This window comes from Dermacentor albipictus, chromosome 1 (genome assembly GCF_038994185.2).
Source record: "Dermacentor albipictus isolate Rhodes 1998 colony chromosome 1, USDA_Dalb.pri_finalv2, whole genome shotgun sequence".
NCBI lineage: Eukaryota > Metazoa > Arthropoda > Arachnida > Ixodida > Ixodidae > Dermacentor > Dermacentor albipictus.
Window position 1 is genome coordinate 313,151,230 of NC_091821.1, and position 20,528 is coordinate 313,171,757.

Sequence of the window (20,528 nt, forward strand, 5' to 3'; positions counted from 1 at the left end):
GAAATTTGCTGCATTATTACATACCGGAGCAAGCGCTTCATTATTTGGTGACAAGGTGTTGCATCATCTCCGCGAGAACAACATCCGCTTGGGAGATGATGGCACCACCTTCCGACTTGCTTCTGGCACAGCACAATCCAGCGGTGCAGCTAGGTTAGTGATCCGTTGGGAGAAACGCGTCAGGCGACAACGCCTCGTACATCTCCCGGGTTTATCAGTGCCTGTTATTTTGGGTCGAGACTTTCTCGTCAAGTCGGGCATTGTAATAGACATCAGCAACGAAGGTTACCGAGAGAATGGAACGGGTGCTTTAAGGCTTTTCGCAAAAGCGCCCGTGGCAGCGAAAACATGCCAGTCTCCGAGCGCGGCGCGAGTGGGCGACACCCGGCCACAGCCAAGTGAGCGAAGATGCTGCGGCGGTGGCCGACAGCGAAAACAGGGAGGCGGCGGAGGAGCTCCAGGAGATGGAGACCGGCTTCCGGGCCATTCTTGACGAATAAAGCGGTGTCCGACTCTTTGCGCTCGAGGTCCTTCTTAAGAGGAGGAGGATGTGGGGAGCACCCACCTCCATTTCCTCCCGCGTACCTGCGGCGTCCCGTTCACACGTGGCGACGGGTCGGGCCGGCGTAGACAAGGAAGAGAGGCACTGCGCGCCCTCCCTTTCTCCATCGCTCTGATGATGCGCGTACCCCTCTTCCCCTACGCGGCTCACGGGAAACGGAAACGTATCCGGTGGGCGAGGAGGACTTCCCCTCGCAAAAAGGTAAAAAAGCATAAAAGCACGCCACCGGGAGAGACTCGCTCTCTTGGGACGCCGAGACCTTGGACCGCCTGGACGACAGCACCTGCCGCCTCCCGTGAGTGACCTCGCTTGTCTGACCCACCCAGACAACGAGGCAAGCCTTTTTACTACTATTACTGAGAGGACGTGCCTCTGCGAGTGTTCGCTACTGCTAATAGCAATAAACGTTGTTACCGTTGACACCCCTGGTTGCCTTATTCGTCCGAACCCGGCGTAGCCATAATTCCTGCGCTACGGGTTGGGGTTACCACGAAGCGACTGCGTGGGGCTAGATCCGGAGCTCGCCTTCAGCCCTAGCCGCACGCAGAGTGGAACCCCCACAAACCTTGATATAACAAACTTCAGTATAACAAAATTCTCAATATAAAAAGTATTTAACTTGTTATAATTTCTTGTCCATAGAGCACCATATATTTCGAACCTCAATATAACGAAATTCGTTTATACACAATTTGAATAACCCAATTCACTGCCACCAAGAAGGAATACTGTTACAATAAATGGAACTTCCACAGAAGCAGGGGGCCAAATAGTTCAATTACATGCAGGTGCTTGGAAATTCACCTCTCAATCATGTGCCACGCACCAAGAGTGACCGTTGAAATGGAAAAGCCACAGTCAGTATAGCCCGGGAGGGTATGCTAAGGAAGTTCCGCTTTAAAATTATGAAAGACCAGGGTTCTCATTAGAAATTCTAGGAGGAGTGGACATTTTTCAATAGGTAGGGGCAGGGGGACTGCCTACTCACACTCAATGGTACATTCAACAATTTAGTATGTGTATGAGATCAAAACATCAAGTTTGGCCAACTTTTCTAACATCTTGTGAAATGAACAGTCCTGTCATATCTTGTCAAATGAACATGCTATACACATGCGAGAGTCTAGCGACTTTTTCTTTCGAGTGCTTTCTTAGGAATGTTTTTATAAGCTTCAGCACAAGGAAATGTCTCTCACAATGATACCAACTAGCTTCACTGTCGCAACAATATGTAAATAGATTCTTGTGGAAATGATGTCCCCATCACTGCTACACCGCAGCTAGGATACCTTATTAAAGAAATGCGAGCCAAAAATGCAGCCTACCATAATTGCCAAATGCCACTTGGACAAAGAAATGCAAAGTAATGCACAGCTAGCCACTGCCAAACTGTGTGCGAAATAGGTGCATCAGCAATTGAAACCTGCGTCAGCCCATAGGAGCCTAAGCGCCCCCTGTGCACCCATGATGGCAATAATGGAGTTTGACGTGTTTCTTTACCTTTAAAGTTGGCAACTTATGCTTTTATTTTTGCACAAAGAAATAAGCCCCTGATGCTATCTGAAGCTCTGACCTATCCTTTTTTACAATGGCTTCAAGATGGTAGCGCTGTGTCAACAGAAGGCCCTGTGATCCATGCTGCGATGGCTCCTTACGATGCACAATTTCCTACCCAGCTTTGTCACCAGCACACTACAAATGTGCAAACTGCTTTACTTCTACTGTATGTTTCTAATATGTTTCCACATGATAAAGGAGCACTTGAGGATCACGGAAAAAGAAAACACATTAGAACTTATGACCAAGTTGACTATTCTATTTGCCATGTCCCCCTCCAAAGGGGTGGGTAGTCAACCGGAGTGGTGGGAAATCAACTGAAGTAGCTGGAAGCATTTCACACGGCATGCACCTTTGCCACCCTGTGAAGGGCCAAAGCACAGTAAAGATATCTCTGCTGCATTAGCATTTGTGTTGCAGGGCATGTGTGGACTGAGGAGAGACTGACCTCATTGGTAGCATCCCTGAGCTGCGAGAGTAGATAATCTGTAATGGAGGCACCATGGTTGGCATGAATCAGGCCCAGAGCATACAGCCCACCACCCTCTGTGTACCCGCTGCCAGGGCCTGACTCTTTGGGCAGGTATGACGACATCAAGTGTAGGGCCTCCTTCTCATGACCCTGCATTAACAATGACAAAGCATCTTTTGAATGCACTAACCAGAAACATGCACCAAGGATGCACAGCAACATACTGTATGCATTTTTGCAACTTGACCTGACTAGGTACTAGTACTTTCCTTTGGTGACAGAAAAGTAAAGCAAAATGAAACTTCACAACAAGCTTTCATTGAAGTCTAATGACATACTATTTGAATGTTTGCATGGGGTTTATGACCTGGTTGTCCTCTAAAGATAAAGAGGGACAAGTGCTGATAAAGCATGCAACTGCGACAATGATGCAGCCTAGGCAGAGGGCCCCTACCTTGTGTATGACGCCAAGGCTGGCTGTGGCTGTGAACTTGGCCCAGTTGGTGGCACGAGCAAGCCACTCCAAGTTGTCCCTGCATCACAGGGCAGTCTTCACTGACATGTGTTAAATGCAATTGCTTACAACAGCCATACTTTATCACTCCTGTGTCATAATAGTCATGTCTGAATGTACAAAGTAAAAAAAAATTATCATTACTTCGACCATTGTTAACTTGGAAAATCAGACAATTCAAACTGCCTGCCTGGTCCGGCAAACACATACATAATTTTATGGCACCAATGGTTAATGAATATGTGTGCCATGACTGCTGAAAGACATGCCAAAAGTATGAACAAACAGTGATGTTCACGGTATCAAGATCTTGCATTTAATTTCCTGCCATAATGAACAGCCATCTTGGCATAATCTCACAAGTAGTTTTCCCAGCTTCACAGTCTCCTCTATCAGCTTCTGCTCCAAGAGGCGAAGCACAGACAAAAAACAATGGTGCAGGTATATTCACTGACAAGCTGCACACACACATGAAGTGCTGGTTCTAAACAAGGGATGAATGCTTTTTTCAGCACTTAATGAACACATTCGTCTATAACTAGCCAAAATACACACGCAAAACCAAAATTGGTCAAAAGCGAAGACTCACCTGAGGAAGAGGTCACTAGTAGTGCCACAGTGCATCAGAGAGTTGGCAATCACTGTGGCCGTATGGCAGACTGAATTCCGTACAGCATCCTGCATTAGTGGGCAAGTAACAGTCAAGACCACTTATGCATAGAAAAAATATGGTGTCTTCTGATACCTAGTGCACCCTCAACATGGTTGCACAAATCTCTTTGCAGAATGTAAGCAAGAATACAACATGAGAAAGAAGGTGAGCCACCTTGGTCTGCTTGAGGATGAGCAGGTCTGTATGGTTGCTGCGGATAAGGAACTGCAGATGCAAGCCGATGGTGACCTCTCCGCTGAGGATGGTGGCTAATTTGTCAAGCTGGCCCGCACGTGGACTCTTTTCCTGCGCGTAGGCAACATTGACCCTTTGACATGAGAATGAGAGAGGCACAATGCTTGTTTACTCCTTAAAGTATTGCCAAATGTACCACCACTATGATCCAAGTGCCCTGGCTAGCATCTAACAGACAGGTGCAATAAATGCTCGACCAGTACACTCGCCTTGTCAGCAGCATCATCAGCAGGCTGGTCCTCTGCCGCTGGTTCTGTCCTGCAAGATAATTATCATATGATGCTTTCCAAAGAGACTCGAGGCAAATGGCAAATCACATTAATGTTGTTTGTGCTCTAAAGTGTCCAAAGCCGCACTTTTGCCAAGAAGATAGCTTTGATAAGCTAGAAAATTATGTAAATGTGGCACAGAATTGGGCATTTCCACTGTGAAAATATAGGCTACCATGACTCAAAACAAATTTTAGTCAACCACTGATAATAGAAAAGTTAAATATGCTGCATTTTAGCAGAAAAGGAAATGATAAAAATCAGTATAGGCAATCAAATTCTCTTGAAAAAGAAGTCGCCGACACTACATCTCTCTAAAATACTCTTTCAGTGTTATGGCGACATGGTGGCACCTCTGCACTGCGTTTAGACTGCTACCGCAGCTTAGTGTACCTTGTTCAATACAGTCTATTTGATATAACTGCAGAACTGTGCAGCCCTTTCATTAATAGTTCCTCTTAACAAAGTCGCCTCATGGCACAAAAATATTAGGATATTATTTTTTGCGAGAATCACTTTAGGCAAATATTTCCTTCCTGCTTGAAAGCAATGCTGCTCTTGTTTAGTACCCATTTACAAGTATAGACCACAGAATAAAGTTGGTGACATTTTCCCCTTGAAGCAGCATGAACATGTGGCGCTCCAGCACGGCAGTCTGGTCCAACAGAAACCCAAGTCTCTATCGCACACACTGAACCAAACTTTTCCTGCAAAAGGTGTTTTCAAAATTAGCTGTTTGTACCATTACACGATATGGTTCCATTCTGCTGCTGCCTCATGACTGCATATTAACCCTTTGAATGTTTTCGCCGTACATTACGGCGGCGGTTTTCTGTCCCGCAAGGTCTTTGCCGTACGGGTACGTTTCCGACCCTCCGTTTGAAATTTCACGCCATAATGACGATGCGTGCTCACCGAGAGGTGCTGCCACCTCTTAGCACTTACAAGATGCATTTGAAATTGGTGCTACCTTTTGGGGAGATAAACAGAACTGATTGTTAGGTTCAGCGTGTCGCTCTGACTGCGGCAACGGCCCTTTGGCGGTTTCAGTTTCGCCGCGTGATCGCAACGAAGGCGCGTGAAACGTTAATCTTTTTCTTTGTCGGCACTCTCTTGCAGGGCGGTCGAAGTTGATTTCTATCTTGGTTGTCGCTGCTCTTGGCTTGTTTATCAGCGCTGTTTGCGAGGTATTCTCGCTCTCTGCGGCAATGCGCTTTCGCGGTTTCGGTTCCGCCGCGTGATCGCAACGGAGGCGCGCGAGACGTGGTTTTTCTCTTTGTCGGCACGCTCTGGCAGAGGTGGCGGAAGTTGATTTCTATCTTGATTGTCGCTGCTCTTAGCTTGTTTATCACCACCGCTCACGAGGTATTCTCACTCTCTGCTGCAACGCGCTTATGCGAGAGCGTGCCTTAGACCTCTGCCCGAAGCAGCCGCACGCAGAGATGTCGTATGCGCCAACACAACTCCTCGCTCCAAGAGAACAGACACGCATTTCAGGTGTGCAGATTGCGATGAGGCGCTGTGCGTAGACTCGTGTTTCAAGGAGTACCACGCTCGGAAATACTATTGAACATTTGGCAGTTCTGAGCGATGCCGACACCAAAATACTGTTCCTAATGATTTTTTACTATTTATTCCCGACTTTACACATTTTGTACATTCAAGAACCACAATAAAGTAATTTGACCATCTGGGAAAGTTTTTTTCAAAATAATTCGACCCTCAAAGGGTTAAAGATGCCCAGATTCACGCTTACAAGCCCCAATATCATAGACTCAAGTTCTAAATCACACATTCTAAACCACTGTGCTGAACCAAGCCTACCATTACTACCACGTAGCCAGAGAGGATAGCTCACGCCTTGATCCATCATGCAAGACAGTAGCCGTGAAGTGGGAAGGAAGAGGAAAAGAAAGCATCACTTTAAAGCATTGCAAGGTTTCTAGCAGAGTGATATAAACATCTAGACTGAATGTATGTTTGCCTTTAGTGTCCCTTCAACCGAGGAGGAGCATGACAGACTAGTAAGGAAATGTTTCAAATAAGTGTACCAGTCAATGCATGCGTAAAGAGGTTCACTAGTGCCATCTTGCACAGCGGTCTTGAAGCCAAAGCTTTCCTTGCCTCTTCCTTCAAGTTTTTCACTGCTGCTGCTGCTATCTAGCAGGCCACATCAAGAAGTAGTTCACGGCGAGTATATACTTGGCTAGAGCGCGGCAGAGAGGAAAGGCGACGTGACAAACTCGTTCTGACTTTTCTGTCACGTCACCACAATGCCTTCTGGAGCTCCCTAGGCATTGCAACAATTCCCTATAGACTGCTGTAATTATCCATCACCTCCCGCAAAGACATTGCAGAAACTGCAATGCTTACCTTAGTACTAATGCAGAACAGACCAGAGGGGAGAAAGAGAAAATAGTAGAGAGGAGGTAGGGAGAGGACGCAGAGAATGGGCAGAACCAATGCAGTCACGAAACGGGGGAATAACAGCCTTGGCACTTTTCGCTTGCAGCTCACATAGATAAGAAGAGGGCGGGAGAGGGAAAAGGTGACGTAAGAAGGCAAGCAACATTATTGCTAGACACGACAGCAGCTCCGGGCAAAATGGATAAATTTTAATTCAAGGTACACTACGGTAGGTTTCTGAAAATTAAACATCGTGCAAATCTGTCAAGCAGACAACTGAATACAGCGTGCTCAACCTACGCAGTGCATGGACAACTGACATAGGGCGTGCAGATGCAAAGCCACATTACAGAGCCACAGCGCCCAGACGACACTACAGAAGTGGCCACCCATCAAACCAACACTTCTGTCACTGCTGCGGTAGCTTTGCGGCTATGGCGTTAGTCAATGTCGTGGGTTCAACCCCGACTGCAGCAGCAGCATATCAACAGGGGCAAAATTAAAAAGCACTCATGTACTGAGATTCAGATGCACGTTAATCCCAGGTCATCAAAATCAGATTGTGTGCTTGGCACATAAGGTCCAATAATTTTATTAAAGTTTAACACTTCTGCCATGATGCGATGCACCGTGTGAGGCAATGACAGTGCTAAACCTTCTCGCAGGCTATGAACAAGGGCGCATAATATTACTGCAAGCAAACCCGTCTCTCTGTTTTCTCTGTGTTTTGTGTACTATGCAGACAAACACAAGCGGTGACTGCAAGTAACGTTTAACATCAACTCATCACTCTAGTATGCATGCCCTAGTAAACATGCACCGTAACCATCACCGCCAATTATTGTCAATCAACGCCAACAGCACAGACAGTTTTGCTTACATCAATTCCCACAGAGCATGGGATCCACATAAATGTTTTTCTGACTATGCTCTACATAGTCAGAAAAACTACACTCACGGACAACTTTCTGTGGCAATGAAGGGAAAGCTATGGTAGCGAAGCTTCTGCACAGGTGTTACCATGCCAAGTACAAGTAGTCCAACAGACTTTGACAGTGCTTTTGGTTGCTCGGAACAGACGCTGAATTGACGCAGCTTCCACATACGACGGTTTTGCATTTGCCCAGACGCGGAACGGAAAAGCCACAAAAAATTTGGAGGACACTTAAGCTTTGCCTTTGGGAGTGGAATGCAATAGCATTCAAAGATCCTCGACTGCTTCTCATGCTTCCTGACAACTGCAGCGTATGTAACTATAATGTTTACTGGAAATCGCTCACGGCAAATGCTATGCACGAAGGCGGGCTTTCTGGTTAAAATGCGGCCTCTTGCAGGGGCTGCGATGTGGTGGAGGCAAGCGCCATTTGGAAGTCTTTCAAGGAAGTGGGCGCGCTGCTCCGTGGACTCTGAGATATTTACGCGCCGGTGTGCGCAAATGGCATACACTGTCTCCGGTTTGTGCATTGTAGAAACAGTGGAAAAAGGGTTTGCTTGAGTTTTCGCGTAACAAAATTATTTTTTCTTGTATATTCAAATTACAATGCAAGAGCTATCATGTCTGTAGATTGTGTGTAAGTCGTAGTTTAAGATTTTTCCAAGTATTTTAGCTTCAGAAATTCAATTAGGTCAGTGAATCCCTTGCGTTACATGAACGGCCTGGGTATGTGTGGTTTGAAAATCCTTTTTGCCGATGCGATGTCTGACGCCGGATGCTGCCGCAGGACGCCACTATCAACACCGGATATTCTGTGGCACTGGCTCCTTAACGCTGTCGCGTTAATGAGTAACCTTTTACAATCAGTGGAATGTTTTGTCCTGTTTACCTGCTGCTAATAAGGTATTTATGTTTTCTCTTCCCAAGCTTAAACTAATGTGGATGAAAACACGGGACTCATGTCAGAAGTGCTCTCCCTTGTGCGCGCTTTGACTCCGTGGTTTTCCTTTCAGTGCCACAGAAAGTTGTCTGCGAGTATAGCTGTAACGGAGCAAGGCCACACGGCTAGCTTGAAAGGCAGCTGTGTCCAGTGCCACGAAAAGGTAGCACCTTGCTCAACAAAGCACGTCATATAGAAAATGCAAGTATGAATGCTTCACCTTTAACTACTAGTTGTTTACTCATTGGTTAAAATGCATTTGAGCACATGGTGCAGATACAGCCTGATTAAGAAATCACAATGACCTCAAAAATAAAATTGCGAGTTTAAGCCGAAGGACAAAGCACTGACAGCGATAGCAATGTTTAACGTTGCACTTGAACTCCTCGGATGGTGTTCCAAATACACAGTCCAACTAATGCCGATGCGACATATGCGGGTACGGCAAAACTTCTGGCACCCTTAAAAGCTTCAACACGCCATGTAGGGCCTGTAATGGCATCACACAGCCACTACTATGCTGCCCGTGAAGAGCCACACCAGTAAAATTGCATCACTTTCAGGTTTGAGCACCAATATCGTTTTGCACTTTGAATATTTAATAGTTTGAGAAGATTTAAGATTAAAGATACACTGTCAATGTTGTGTCTCACTAAATTTTTTTGCAAGCTACCATTCTGAAAAATTCTGAGGAATAATTCAGTCAAAAATGTAAGACATGATTTAAGCAACTTTTCCGGTTAAGTATAGCATCTACCTTACATATACGGGATGCATGAACATATAGCATACATATACCTAAACATATGCGGAACCTCACGGCAACGCTGACTGTGAAATTCACCTGCAGTGTCTATATAATTGCTATTGCAATAAAATGCATTTGCTACTGAAGAGAGATTAACACATCTCTAATAGCAACTTTGTCTCTTTTTTGTACGTAAAAAGCTTCCAATAGTTCCGCCTTTATTAAATAGGCTTTTGCCTAGAATACATTTAATCAAACTGTGCCTCACAGTTGCAGGTACTGCCAATGCGCAAGCAAGTGTACAGTTTTCTATTCCCTTATAGAATATTCATGCTCACATGCTCAGACACTAACACGCCATTCAGCACAAGTTATGTAGGTCTACACCACAAACAGAAGCCATGTTAAAATATTTTTTTCAATCCTTTCAATATAATGTGCCCTTTGGCTTTCATGACTGTGAGGGAGCCATTGCTCAGAGTATGACATTTGGACACCATCACCATTTTTTGCAGTTGAAACAAAAACATTTTCCCTGGCCTAGACATAAGTCGAACCCACATATAACGAATTATTTTATATATTGAACAGCTGTAAAATCCCCCTGAAAAGCTTTTGTACAAAATTTTTACTTTTACGTCCTACAGAGACATTTTCGACTTCGACGATCGCCCTTTAGGCCAGACACTCGCCGTCAAGCATCGGATTCTTACTGGCAATGCTACTCCTATTCACCGGCGACCATATCGAGTTTCTGCATCTGAACGCCGAGTAATTCAAAGTGAAGTCAACAAAATGCTATACAAAAACATCATTGGCCACCTTCTCTCGTCTCATCACTCTTCTCTCCTCACCACCCATTCTGGCCCACTTCGACCCTGATGCCCCTACAGAATTGCATACAGATGCCAGCGATCATGGCGTAGGTGCCGCCTTAGCCCAGCGTCAGCGTGGCCAGGATCGTGTTATTGCTTATGCAAACTGTCCCTCACACCATCGGAGCGCAACTATTCCATTACGGAACGAGAATGCCTTGCTGTAGTCTGGGCAGCTGCGAAGTTCCGTCCTCACCTTTACGGTCGCCCTTTTTCCGTAGTCACTGACCATCATGCTCTCTGCTGGCTCTCATCGCTAAAGGATCCTACAGGCCGGCTTGGTCCATGGGCTTTGAGGCTACAAGAATTTTCATATTCCGTGGTCTACAAGTCTGGCCACCTGCACCAAGCGCTGACAGCTTGTCGCGCTACCCTGTTGACAACCCTGAATCCTCCAATATTACCAGTGCTGCTTGTGTATTCTCTGTGTCGCAGCTGCTTCATTTCGCCAACGAGCAACGTCGTGACGCCTACATCAGAGCACTCATCGACCGTTTTGAACACTCTCCGGCCGACGCCACTCTACGCCTCTTCATCCTCCGCGACGGTACTCTGTACCGTTGTAACCTCCATCCGGACGGCTCTGAGTTCCTACTTGTCATACTCAGCACCTCCACCAGAATGTTACGTGTGGAAAGACACAGATTAAAGAGGCTATATACAGGTTATTTACACTGGAGCCAGATCACCAGGCCGACACTCGCTCGCGCCAAAGACACAGACCCACTTTGTCGTCGTTCTCGCGGCGGCTCGTCCCTTCAGCATCACTCGATGATATCATACTATATATCGAATGGCCTATATATCACTTTTTTTGTGATCCCCTTCAGATTCGATATATCCGGGTTCAACTGTATTTGCATTTGGAGTAGCATTCCAGGATAACCCCTCCACAATACATTAAACTGCCTCTCACAATCACCTCAGGGGCAGCTGTGCTAGCTTTCGAGCAGTCCACCGAACAGCAGCAACCAAAAACTCACTTTGTGTCCTGTGCATCCTCAGCTGCCTCTAAGGACTCTGCTGGTGCAGTTGTTTTCGGTGCTGCTATCGCTGCCCTGCAAGCAAAAACATAAGCTGCTAGCAATGTTTTCTTTACCACTTGTGATGTTACACCTGCTAGGAGTAGCAAAAAGACCCACTAGGGCTGACTAGGGATAACATTACATTGCTCACAGCAAACCACATTGACCGCCCTTTCACGAATTTTGTTGGCCACGAAACCTTCACATAATGCTATAGGTGCACATCATACTGTCACATTGTAGCGACAGTGAAGAATCAAACGCCACCAAAAGTGTGAGTCGAGAATCTAACTCTTTATGAGTTGAAATTGCGTGCAGAAAGATGACCAACACTCGAATCACAGCAATAGCAGCAAGCACAGTAATCAAATCTATTTACGTCGTAATCTGATTTACATAATCCGATTAAACAAGAATCTTTTACTGTAGGATTGTTAACAACATTCAAGAAATTTTGGCTACAGTAGATGCATCTTGCGCCGAGCGATAACTCGATAACAGTGATAAGACTGTGAAAATCAATAACCAAATAAAAGTAAAACAACATACGTACGAAAATATGCACTCTGAAGTATATTCAAGACAAAAAAAGAAAAAAACTTAAGTTATAGGCTAAATACAAACACTGGGAACCTAAGTTCCAACCTCCAGAGTGATATGTGCAGTGTACTACCTATTAAACGAGTTGAAACTGTGGCTGCCCATTCTTTCAGTTATCTCAAAATTATGTTTAAGAAACATAGCCTTTGAAAACAAATTAGCTAGTGCCATTGACAGAAAGCGTTTTCCAATTCATTTTAATTTCTTTACGGTAAAAATACACAGTAAAATTTTAAAGGTATGCTAAAGGAATATATTAAGCCAAGTTACATTGATAGATTATTCATCTAGAAATGTATGATAGCGTTCTGTGTGCGAACATATGATATAAATTTCTCGAGTAGAAAATTCCCCACCAAAGGTCCCGTTGCTGCGCCACAATTTAAATTGTCCAGGTCAAATCGTACGAATTCACATACAGTCGAATGCCTTTACAACGAAGCACTTGGGGCCTCCAAAATCGTTCGCTATGCAGGTCACTTCATTGTAAAGGTCGTGCACCGCACTGCTTACACTAGAATGGGGACAGAATATTCCCTTCGTGATGCAGGTCATTTTTTTGTAGATGCACTCGACTTTAATCTCCACGTGGCCTCCCTCTCTGCAGCTCTTTGTGAATCAGCCAGTTCTGACACCCCATGATAGTTACCACACTCAAAAATACGTGACGACACTCCCGATTTTTCATTTTTGTCACTTTCTCACTTGCAAAAACTCTGTTCTCGCTACAATGACAAATTTATTATTACAGAAGCCTAATATTTCAATTTAGCTTGACTTAATATTTGTCTTTAGCATAACTTTTAATTGATATCAATGCATAAAACATACAGGCACACATTTTACACACCTCTGCTTTGAACTTTGCTTGAGCTTTATAGGCTGTCATTGATTCTCACTTGTTTCCATGCCTGTCACATGCTCAACACACCGCCATGTCCTACAATCATGGCAGCTGCCCATCTCACAAATGCGTGATTTAATTTGTGACCAGACATGCCAGTATTTCCTCTTGATTCAGCTTTTGCAGCAAGTGCAACAAGCAACACATGGCATACCTGTACCACTAATGACACATGAACATCGAGGATTTGGCTCACAATGAGTTTTGTTTTCATTGTACAAGCTAACTGGTGCCAAGCTGAAATGCTCTCGACACCTAAGACGTTTAACCCTTTGAAGGTTTTTGCCGTACATGTACGGCGGCGGTTTTCTGTCCCGCAAGGTCTTTGCCATACGGGTACGGTTTCGACCCTCCATTTGTGCTACCTGGGAGGTGCTGCCACCTCTTAGGACTGATTAGAAGCGTTTGAAATGTGTGCTACCTTCTTGGGGAGATAAACTGAACTGATTTCTAGCTTTAGCGCGGCGTGCAGACTACGGCAACACCCCTTTTGTGGTTTCGGTTTCGTCGCGTGATCGCAACGGAGGCGCGCAAAACGTCATTTTTCTTTTTGTCGGCACTCTCTTGCAGAGGCGGTGGAAGTTGATTTCTATCTTGATTGGCACTGCTCTTAGCTTGTTTATAACCGTAGCGAGGTATTTTCGCTCTCAGCGGCAACGCGCTTTCACGGTTTCGGTTCCTCCGCGTGATCACAACGGAGCCGTGCGAAATGTGATTTTTCTCTTTGTCGTCACGCTAGCGCAGGGGCGGCAGAAGTTGATTTCTATCTTGATTGGCGTTGCTCTTAGCTTGTTTATCCTAAAGGCTCATTCACACCGGTGACTTAAGGACATCACATGAACGCTCTCTGCGGCAAAGCGCTTACGCGAGAGGGTGCCCAAGGCAGCCGCACGCATGCAGAGATGTCATGTGCGCGTCAACACAACTCGTCGCTCCAAGAGAAGAACATACGCGAATTTTAGATGTGCAGACTGCGATAAGGCGCTGTGCGGACCTGTGTTTCAAGGAGTACCACACTCTGAAATACTATTGAACATTTAGCAGTTCTGAGTGATGCCGACACCAAAATACTCTTCCTATTTTTTTTTATGCGAAGCATATTACGAGGGCTCAACCCAGCTCCTCAGGCGCGGCGGTGACCATGAAATCACGTGACACCGTGACGTCACGACAGAGGAGAAGTGGCTTTGGCTCAACTCTTGCAAGACGGGCTGGGTGGGAATCGAACCAGGGTCTCCGGAGTGTGGGACGGAGACGCTACCACTGAGCCACGAGTACAACGCTTCAAAGCGGTACAAAAGCGCCTCTAGTGAATGCGGTGTTGCCTTAGAAACGCGCTGTTTCTAAGGCGTGCGTCTCTTGCTCAGGCGCACATTTCGTTGCCGCGCCGAACGCTGCTTTGCTCGACGCTCACCGCGTCCAATGCGGGGCGCGTAGTCGCTGCCCTGTAGCCCATTGTCTTACACCCCTTGGCGGGTCGACGGGAACGCTGTCGCGTTCCACTCTTGAAGGCGAAGAAGTAATGCATGAGTTGTTTCTTTGTCTAGCCGAACCAAATATAGCCAAGCAACAGCAGTTCACCAGGCTAAACAGTGGTTCAACAACTAAAATAAAGGCTAGTATGCTTCGCATCCTGGGCTTAACCTTACCTAAGCCACAGCCATTTTTTTTAACTATTTATTCCCGACTTTATACATCTTGTACATTCAAGATCCGCATTAAAGTAATTTGACCACCTGGGAAAGTTTTTTTCAAAATAATTCGACCCTCAAAGGGTTAAAACGACCACGGTAGTCGAAGGTGATTTAGCTGAGCTCCCACATCAGTGAGAAACACTGCGTGTGGTAATGCTAGCCAGCATACTGTCAACACCGCTTTAGACAGCCACTTGCGATGCCTTGACTGGTAAAATCTTCCCATCTGCCCTTTTCTCGCCTTGAGCTGTTCACTGCACGGCCAGGATAGGCATTAGAAGTGTCATACCTCGCTGTATTTCATGCATTGGAAAATGTACTGCCAGAAGTTTCTGATGAAAAGCCCTGCCCAAACTTTAAGCGAAAATTTCACTTGCCCGCCACCTAAGGTGCGCAGTGCCTGAAGTACGCGTGTCAGGAACTGCTGGGTGGCACTCTCATAGAGGTCGAATGCAATCTGGTATGCCATCAGCGTTGACTCCTACAGAAGGAGAGAGATGATCAACAAATAAATTAGCATAAAATGCTCCCTGTGTCACTAATGCTGGTCAGTACTAAATGAAAGAACACGTTAGTGAAAACAAGGCATTGTATAAGTGGCAGTAACCCAACATGCAACTACTTGTTATTCAGGCCTTAAAACACAAGTGACACTTCACAGCTGGTAGGAAAACAAAGTCTAATTGTGCTGGTAGTTTGGTGCACATAGCTCGAGAGAGGAGTGCGTCACATGTGTTCAAGAGTCTCAGATGCATATGTAATGCAGCAAATTCATCAAACGGTATGTGAGCGTGGCTCGAAATACGGGAGAGAGATAGTATTGATGCTCTCATGGATTTCAAAGTACAGTGGAATCTCGTTGATACGATTCTCACGGGCACCGAAAATAAAAACGTATTATCCAAAAATCGTATTATCCAAAACGGACTCCAAAAGATCGCGAATAATACATACTTGGCACAGAACTTGCTTTTATTAAGGGGGGAGGCTACCCTGGAGACCGAACTTTCTTATTTTTTAAGATATCCAGATGAAACTTTCAGGATATGTTCACACCACCGAACTATGAGGAACTGCAAAGTTTCATGAAGATATGTTTATTAGTTCCAGAGTTATTGAGGTTTAACTAGGTGATTCATGTATATGCCTGAGGAAAAGCCTGGAGAAATGCCAGGACATCGTAGGAAGCTGAAATTCACTGTGATGATTCCTTGATAGATATCCCAGGGGGCTAAAGAGCCCTTTTCTTTAATTTCCCCTCCAAAAAATTTTAAGACAACTTTGAATTTGATGTAGCCAGTAATGACCACATTCATGAAAAATTAATTGCTTATTATAAATTAACTGCACCAACTTTCAAAAAAAGAAGCCTGTTACCCCCTGGCAAAGTCACTCAGGAACAGAATAAAAAAAACGGCATACAAATCTGAAAAGCGGTTCTTGAGATATCGCCTTCCCTAGCACCACTACTAGCGAAAAAATACATTCCGAGAAAACAGGCCTTAAAGTTGAACACGTGTTTTTTTTTTATTAGAAAGCTCCTGCGGAGCTTCTAATTAGCTCTTGCGGCTCCAGGCACACTCAGTGTGTCGGATTTTCGACTGGCGACAGCCGAAAGCACAGTTTCGCCGCTGAAAAGCGTCTACGCAGTCGGCACTCGCTGCGGAAGATAGGAAGTTCGATGCTCGTACAAGACGCATATCGCGCTCCCGTGCACCGAACATCTGCACTGTCTTGGGCTTTGCCGGCATCGCGTGCAGCGAAGAACTAGCGAAAAAAAAAAGAAAGCTGAGCAAATAATCTAAAAGATAGCGCTAGGCGATGAACAGCTCGAAAGCAGGCGAGCAAGGGACGCGAGCGCGCCATCACAGGGAGGAGCCGCCGCCGCGCGCGCAGCAGCCAATGGCAGGCGCGCTTTAGCCCGCGGGATTTGAGCAGCCGCCGCCGCCGGCGCAGCAGCCAATGGTAGGCGCGCTTTACCCCGCGGGATTTGAACGCGCTGCTCCGGCCAATCAGCGCTCCGCATCACATCGCGGAAAAACGCCATTAGCGCCTCAACCGCGCCGACAATGGGCGCGTTAAGTTAAGGCGCACGAGCGCGCTCTAGCCAGCAGAGCGCGCTCTTTTAAGCTTAACGGCTAAAAAGCGACTTCCGGTGCGTGATTGCGGAGCGCGCTCTACGCGCACCATCCTGGAAACGGTGCGCGAGAGCGCGCACCTGCTACGGCTTCCGGAAAAATGACGTGTTTCCTACTCTTTCCACCAATGCAAGTCCGTTCTCCTTGCCCACTCGTTCCTCTCGCCGCCGCGCTGCCGGGCGTCTGAAGCTGCTGTCAGGCGAGATCGGCAACGTGTTGGCGCGCTTTGAGCTTGCATCGCATCGTAAGCTGCTGCTGCTGCCTCCGTCGCCGCGCGTCAAGTTCTTCTACCTCTTCATCGTCTAAACAAGGGCTGCAGAAGTACGGTCGGCGGGGCCATTTTCGAGAAGCGCGCGAAGTGCAATAGCGGATGCGGAAGCAACATAACATTCGCCAGACGGCACGTTCGTGCACCCGAAAACAGTCGGCGAAAATGGCCGTTAAGTTAAGCTCCGAAGGCGTCGCACTCGAGCGCACCCGAGCGTGCTCCTTTGGAGTTCGGAGCGCGCTAACTTAACGCGCCCAATGCGGTGCGTTTGGTGTGCGAGCTTGCGAAAATTGCTCCCAGAGGCCGCCATACTGCTGCAGGCGCTGTGCAGAAGCACGGCCGGACTCTAGCCGAGCTGAGCCAGGCCAAGCCTCGAGCATACAAAGCGCGCGTCGCCGCGTCTTTAGTCCGCCTTGCCTGTCGTTTCGCTCGATGTTAATTTCAGTAGCTCTGCCCACCCGCTTCAAAGGACTGGCTCTGATGTTATCATCATACAGAAGACGTTTCCGGGATCGTATTATCCAAACCGACGTGGAAATACGATCGTATTAGCCGTACAAAAATGCATTTACCTCTATAGGGCATCGGCCGGGAACGAAAAAAAAAGCGTATTATGCCGAAAAACGTATTTAGCCGAATCGTATCAACGAGATTTCACTGTATTTCCTCATGTTTGAACAGCTTAACACAGAAACATCTCAAGACATTCTAAGTCGAACCTTTTGTTCATTGGGAATGCAATGTCTTCCTTTTATATTGACTGGCAATTAAATATGTGCTGCCAAAATATGAATTTATGAAAGCAGGTGTACAAACTTCAAAGCGCTGTGCTTGGCACAGCTTAGTAAAAGCTTTCGAGATCACAGTTTCACTTTGTCACAGTGTGCAATGAACTTCATTCAACATGCACTAAAATAAAGAGGTGTCACCTTGAAATTGTCATGTGCTGCCTTACTAGCAGTCAACCTATGTATGAATCTTTTCTCTTTACCCTCCTGTGGCTCCAAATCTGGTAATACAACTTACGTGACGTGCGAGTAAATACTAGTAACATAAACTGCAAGCAGTGTACTCCACTTTCACCAGATCACTCCGTTGACATCACATTATGCCCAACAGATGCAGTGCCACCAATGCATTCTGCCATAAAATGAATCTTAACTAGTCCTGAAAACTTGTTCTGTTGCAGGGGTTTTCAACAAACATCAATGGTAGCAGCAATGAATTAACATCTTTAGGGAATCACATTCATAGAAAACTACAATAATTTTAGCACATCACAGGCATAGGCCAACAAGTTCACTCATGAGTCGACTCACTCAGACCGACCTGCGAGTCTGTGTGAGGCAGGCCGAGTAGAATTTCTGTGAGCTTGAGTCTGAGTCAAGCAAGCCGAGTAAAATTTTGGCAAGTCTGAGTAAGCCTTAAGTAACAGATATATTTTGTGAGTGAGCCGGAGTGAGTGCCATTTGTTTTGCCAGCCTATGGTTAGATGTTTTAGGACAGCATACCTTTATTTATGGTGATGTTAAAAGCCTTCAACAAAAGCCATGCCCGCCAGTGACTATGAATCATCGCATGACTCTGTGTGACAGTGCTGAAATGCAGGTTTGTGAAGTGTGCCCTGCACAAACACTCACCGCATTGCCGTCGAGGAGCCGCAGCAGCACATCTGCCACTGACCGTGCATCATCCAGGAAGATGAGGCACTGCAAAACAATGCAGACACACTCACAGTCAGTCTCATAAGCATAAACGACAAGAAAGAAAAGTGCCACCATGTCTGTCTCCTTTTTTGAGGAGCTTAGCTCTTCATGTGAAGTCCGTGTGGCTGGTGCAGCAGGAGTGGCGGGACCCGTTAACAAAGGTCAATTTGCTATTTTTACTGTTGTATATTTAGACACCAGTTTTGCACCTAACTTTATCCTTTGTTGACCAAGTCTGTTAATTACACAATGTTGCTCAGTTTTTGCAGTCACCTCAAATATGCAATTAGGTTCTATGTAGGCCAATCACTTCTCAAATTACTTAAAGGTCGCACATGCAGTCACAATTTAAGAAATACTGGCTCAAAAGAAAATTATTTTTAAAGCAGGGATAGATAGCCTATACAATAAAGAATACAATGTTGGAAGCAGTTTTGTAAAATATTTCCTTCTTGAAACTAAAAATAAAAATTTCAACATTGCAGATGCCACAAACATAGTTTCCTATATACTAAAAATTTCTTGACCTTACTTTCTCTAATGCTGCCATATCAAGGACAAAAAATTAAATGTAGTAATAAGCATTACTTTAAATGGGTCCTGAATCATGCCTCGGGCTTGGTGAAAAACACAATCAGCGGATACCATACACTGCGTGAGCATCTCAGCCAAATTTTGCAGTCGTGCCAAGTGCGTGGATCTCGCAAGTAGAGTGTAAGGTGTGGGGTCTGATGTGGGATATCTCACACCGTACTCCTGGGACAAAGGAACGACAACACAGTAGTGCAAACAATCGCAAGGGCATTTATTGCACCTTTCATAGATCAATGCCTGCTAGCAGAGTTGAACATCCACAAAACACGCCGATGGGCGCGCGACAAATCTAGAAGTCCGACTCACCGCGTCCTCGCGAGCGAATATGTTCACTCCATGCTGATCCCAACGCCTGGTCGTTCACGTGTATAGTCACGCGAATCGTGGCGCGTTCGAAGGCGGCCACGCGAGGCGGTCTCGCAGAAGCCTGGGTCGCCGCGCGCTCGCGGGAGACGTCCCCGCGGCGCGCCGACCCGCCGGGAAAGAGGGGCGCTGCACGCGCGGCACGTCCGTGATGCTCGCTGTCTCCAACCCAAGAGAGCGCGCCTTGTCCCTCCCGCCGAGGGTAACCCCGCAGCCGCGCAACACTAGCGCCATCGCTCGGACTGCGCCTGTACCATTCTGACCGCCGCGTGTGCGGCGAAGCCGCACTACAGGAGACGCGCTATGCGGGGAAAAACATCAGGGGAGGCGCGAGGGTCGCGCATCCCCACAAAGGTCACCTTTCTCTCAAACACTCTTTCTTTTCAACAGAAACTTGTACCTCACTCTTTTCTGGATGCTTTATTTCGTAATATAACAGATTTTCATACGCGGCTGCTATTGGCCAATAGGTGACATCAATCAAGAAGGGTATTTGGATCAGTGCACATTTCCCTACTCTTACTGTGTTTACTTATTGACGAAATTTAATAAACAGGCTGAAGCAAGTGAAAAGCTGCTTTCTAATTTTGACAATTATTACGTTATGGGGGTGCTAGGGTCACAGAGCAGTACCGACCACAATGGGTTCGAGCTTCGCAAGCCACAGGACTGTGTCAGCCGTTGCCTAGCGTGCCGCTGCGCCTGCGCTCAGGCCGCAAAAGGGCTACTGAGTGCTACACATGCAAGAGAACACAGTATTGCCCTGAGTTGGCAGAAACCATTTATCTCCAGGAACACCTAACACTGCACAAACGCATGGTCCTGGGGTTCGTGGAAGCCAAATGGCTCCTGTGCCAAGAGTGAAAATGCAGAAGGGACACCTATAGCACGTGACTGTGAAAGCAAAGGCTCCAGCGACATGCTGGGAAAAGTCCCTGCAGTTAGGCTGCTTGCTCCCACAATAACCAGTGGGCTAACTCACGAGAGCTCGGGCAATCTCCTTCTGCTTGGGCCTCCGATAAGTGCAGCTTGGCGCAGTTCGGCCCCATGCC

The 20,528-nt window shown here is 46.4% G+C and overlaps 1 protein-coding gene across 1 annotated transcript in view; it reads right to left on the reverse strand.

Moving 5' to 3' along the window:
• Rpn2 (Regulatory particle non-ATPase 2) overlaps positions 1–20,528 on the reverse strand; it is a 106,994-nt gene that overhangs the window by 75,633 nt on the left and 10,833 nt on the right. Inside the window, exons 7-14 of the mRNA XM_070531577.1 lie at positions 18,454–18,522; positions 14,785–14,888; positions 11,168–11,242; positions 4,222–4,270; positions 3,932–4,063; positions 3,695–3,783; positions 3,046–3,124; positions 2,568–2,741 (exon numbers count right to left, since the gene is read on the reverse strand). Of these exons, the coding sequence (XP_070387678.1) occupies positions 2,568–2,741; positions 3,046–3,124; positions 3,695–3,783; positions 3,932–4,063; positions 4,222–4,270; positions 11,168–11,242; positions 14,785–14,888; positions 18,454–18,522 (771 nt within the window). The remainder of the gene's footprint in view (positions 1–2,567; positions 2,742–3,045; positions 3,125–3,694; positions 3,784–3,931; positions 4,064–4,221; positions 4,271–11,167; positions 11,243–14,784; positions 14,889–18,453; positions 18,523–20,528) is intronic.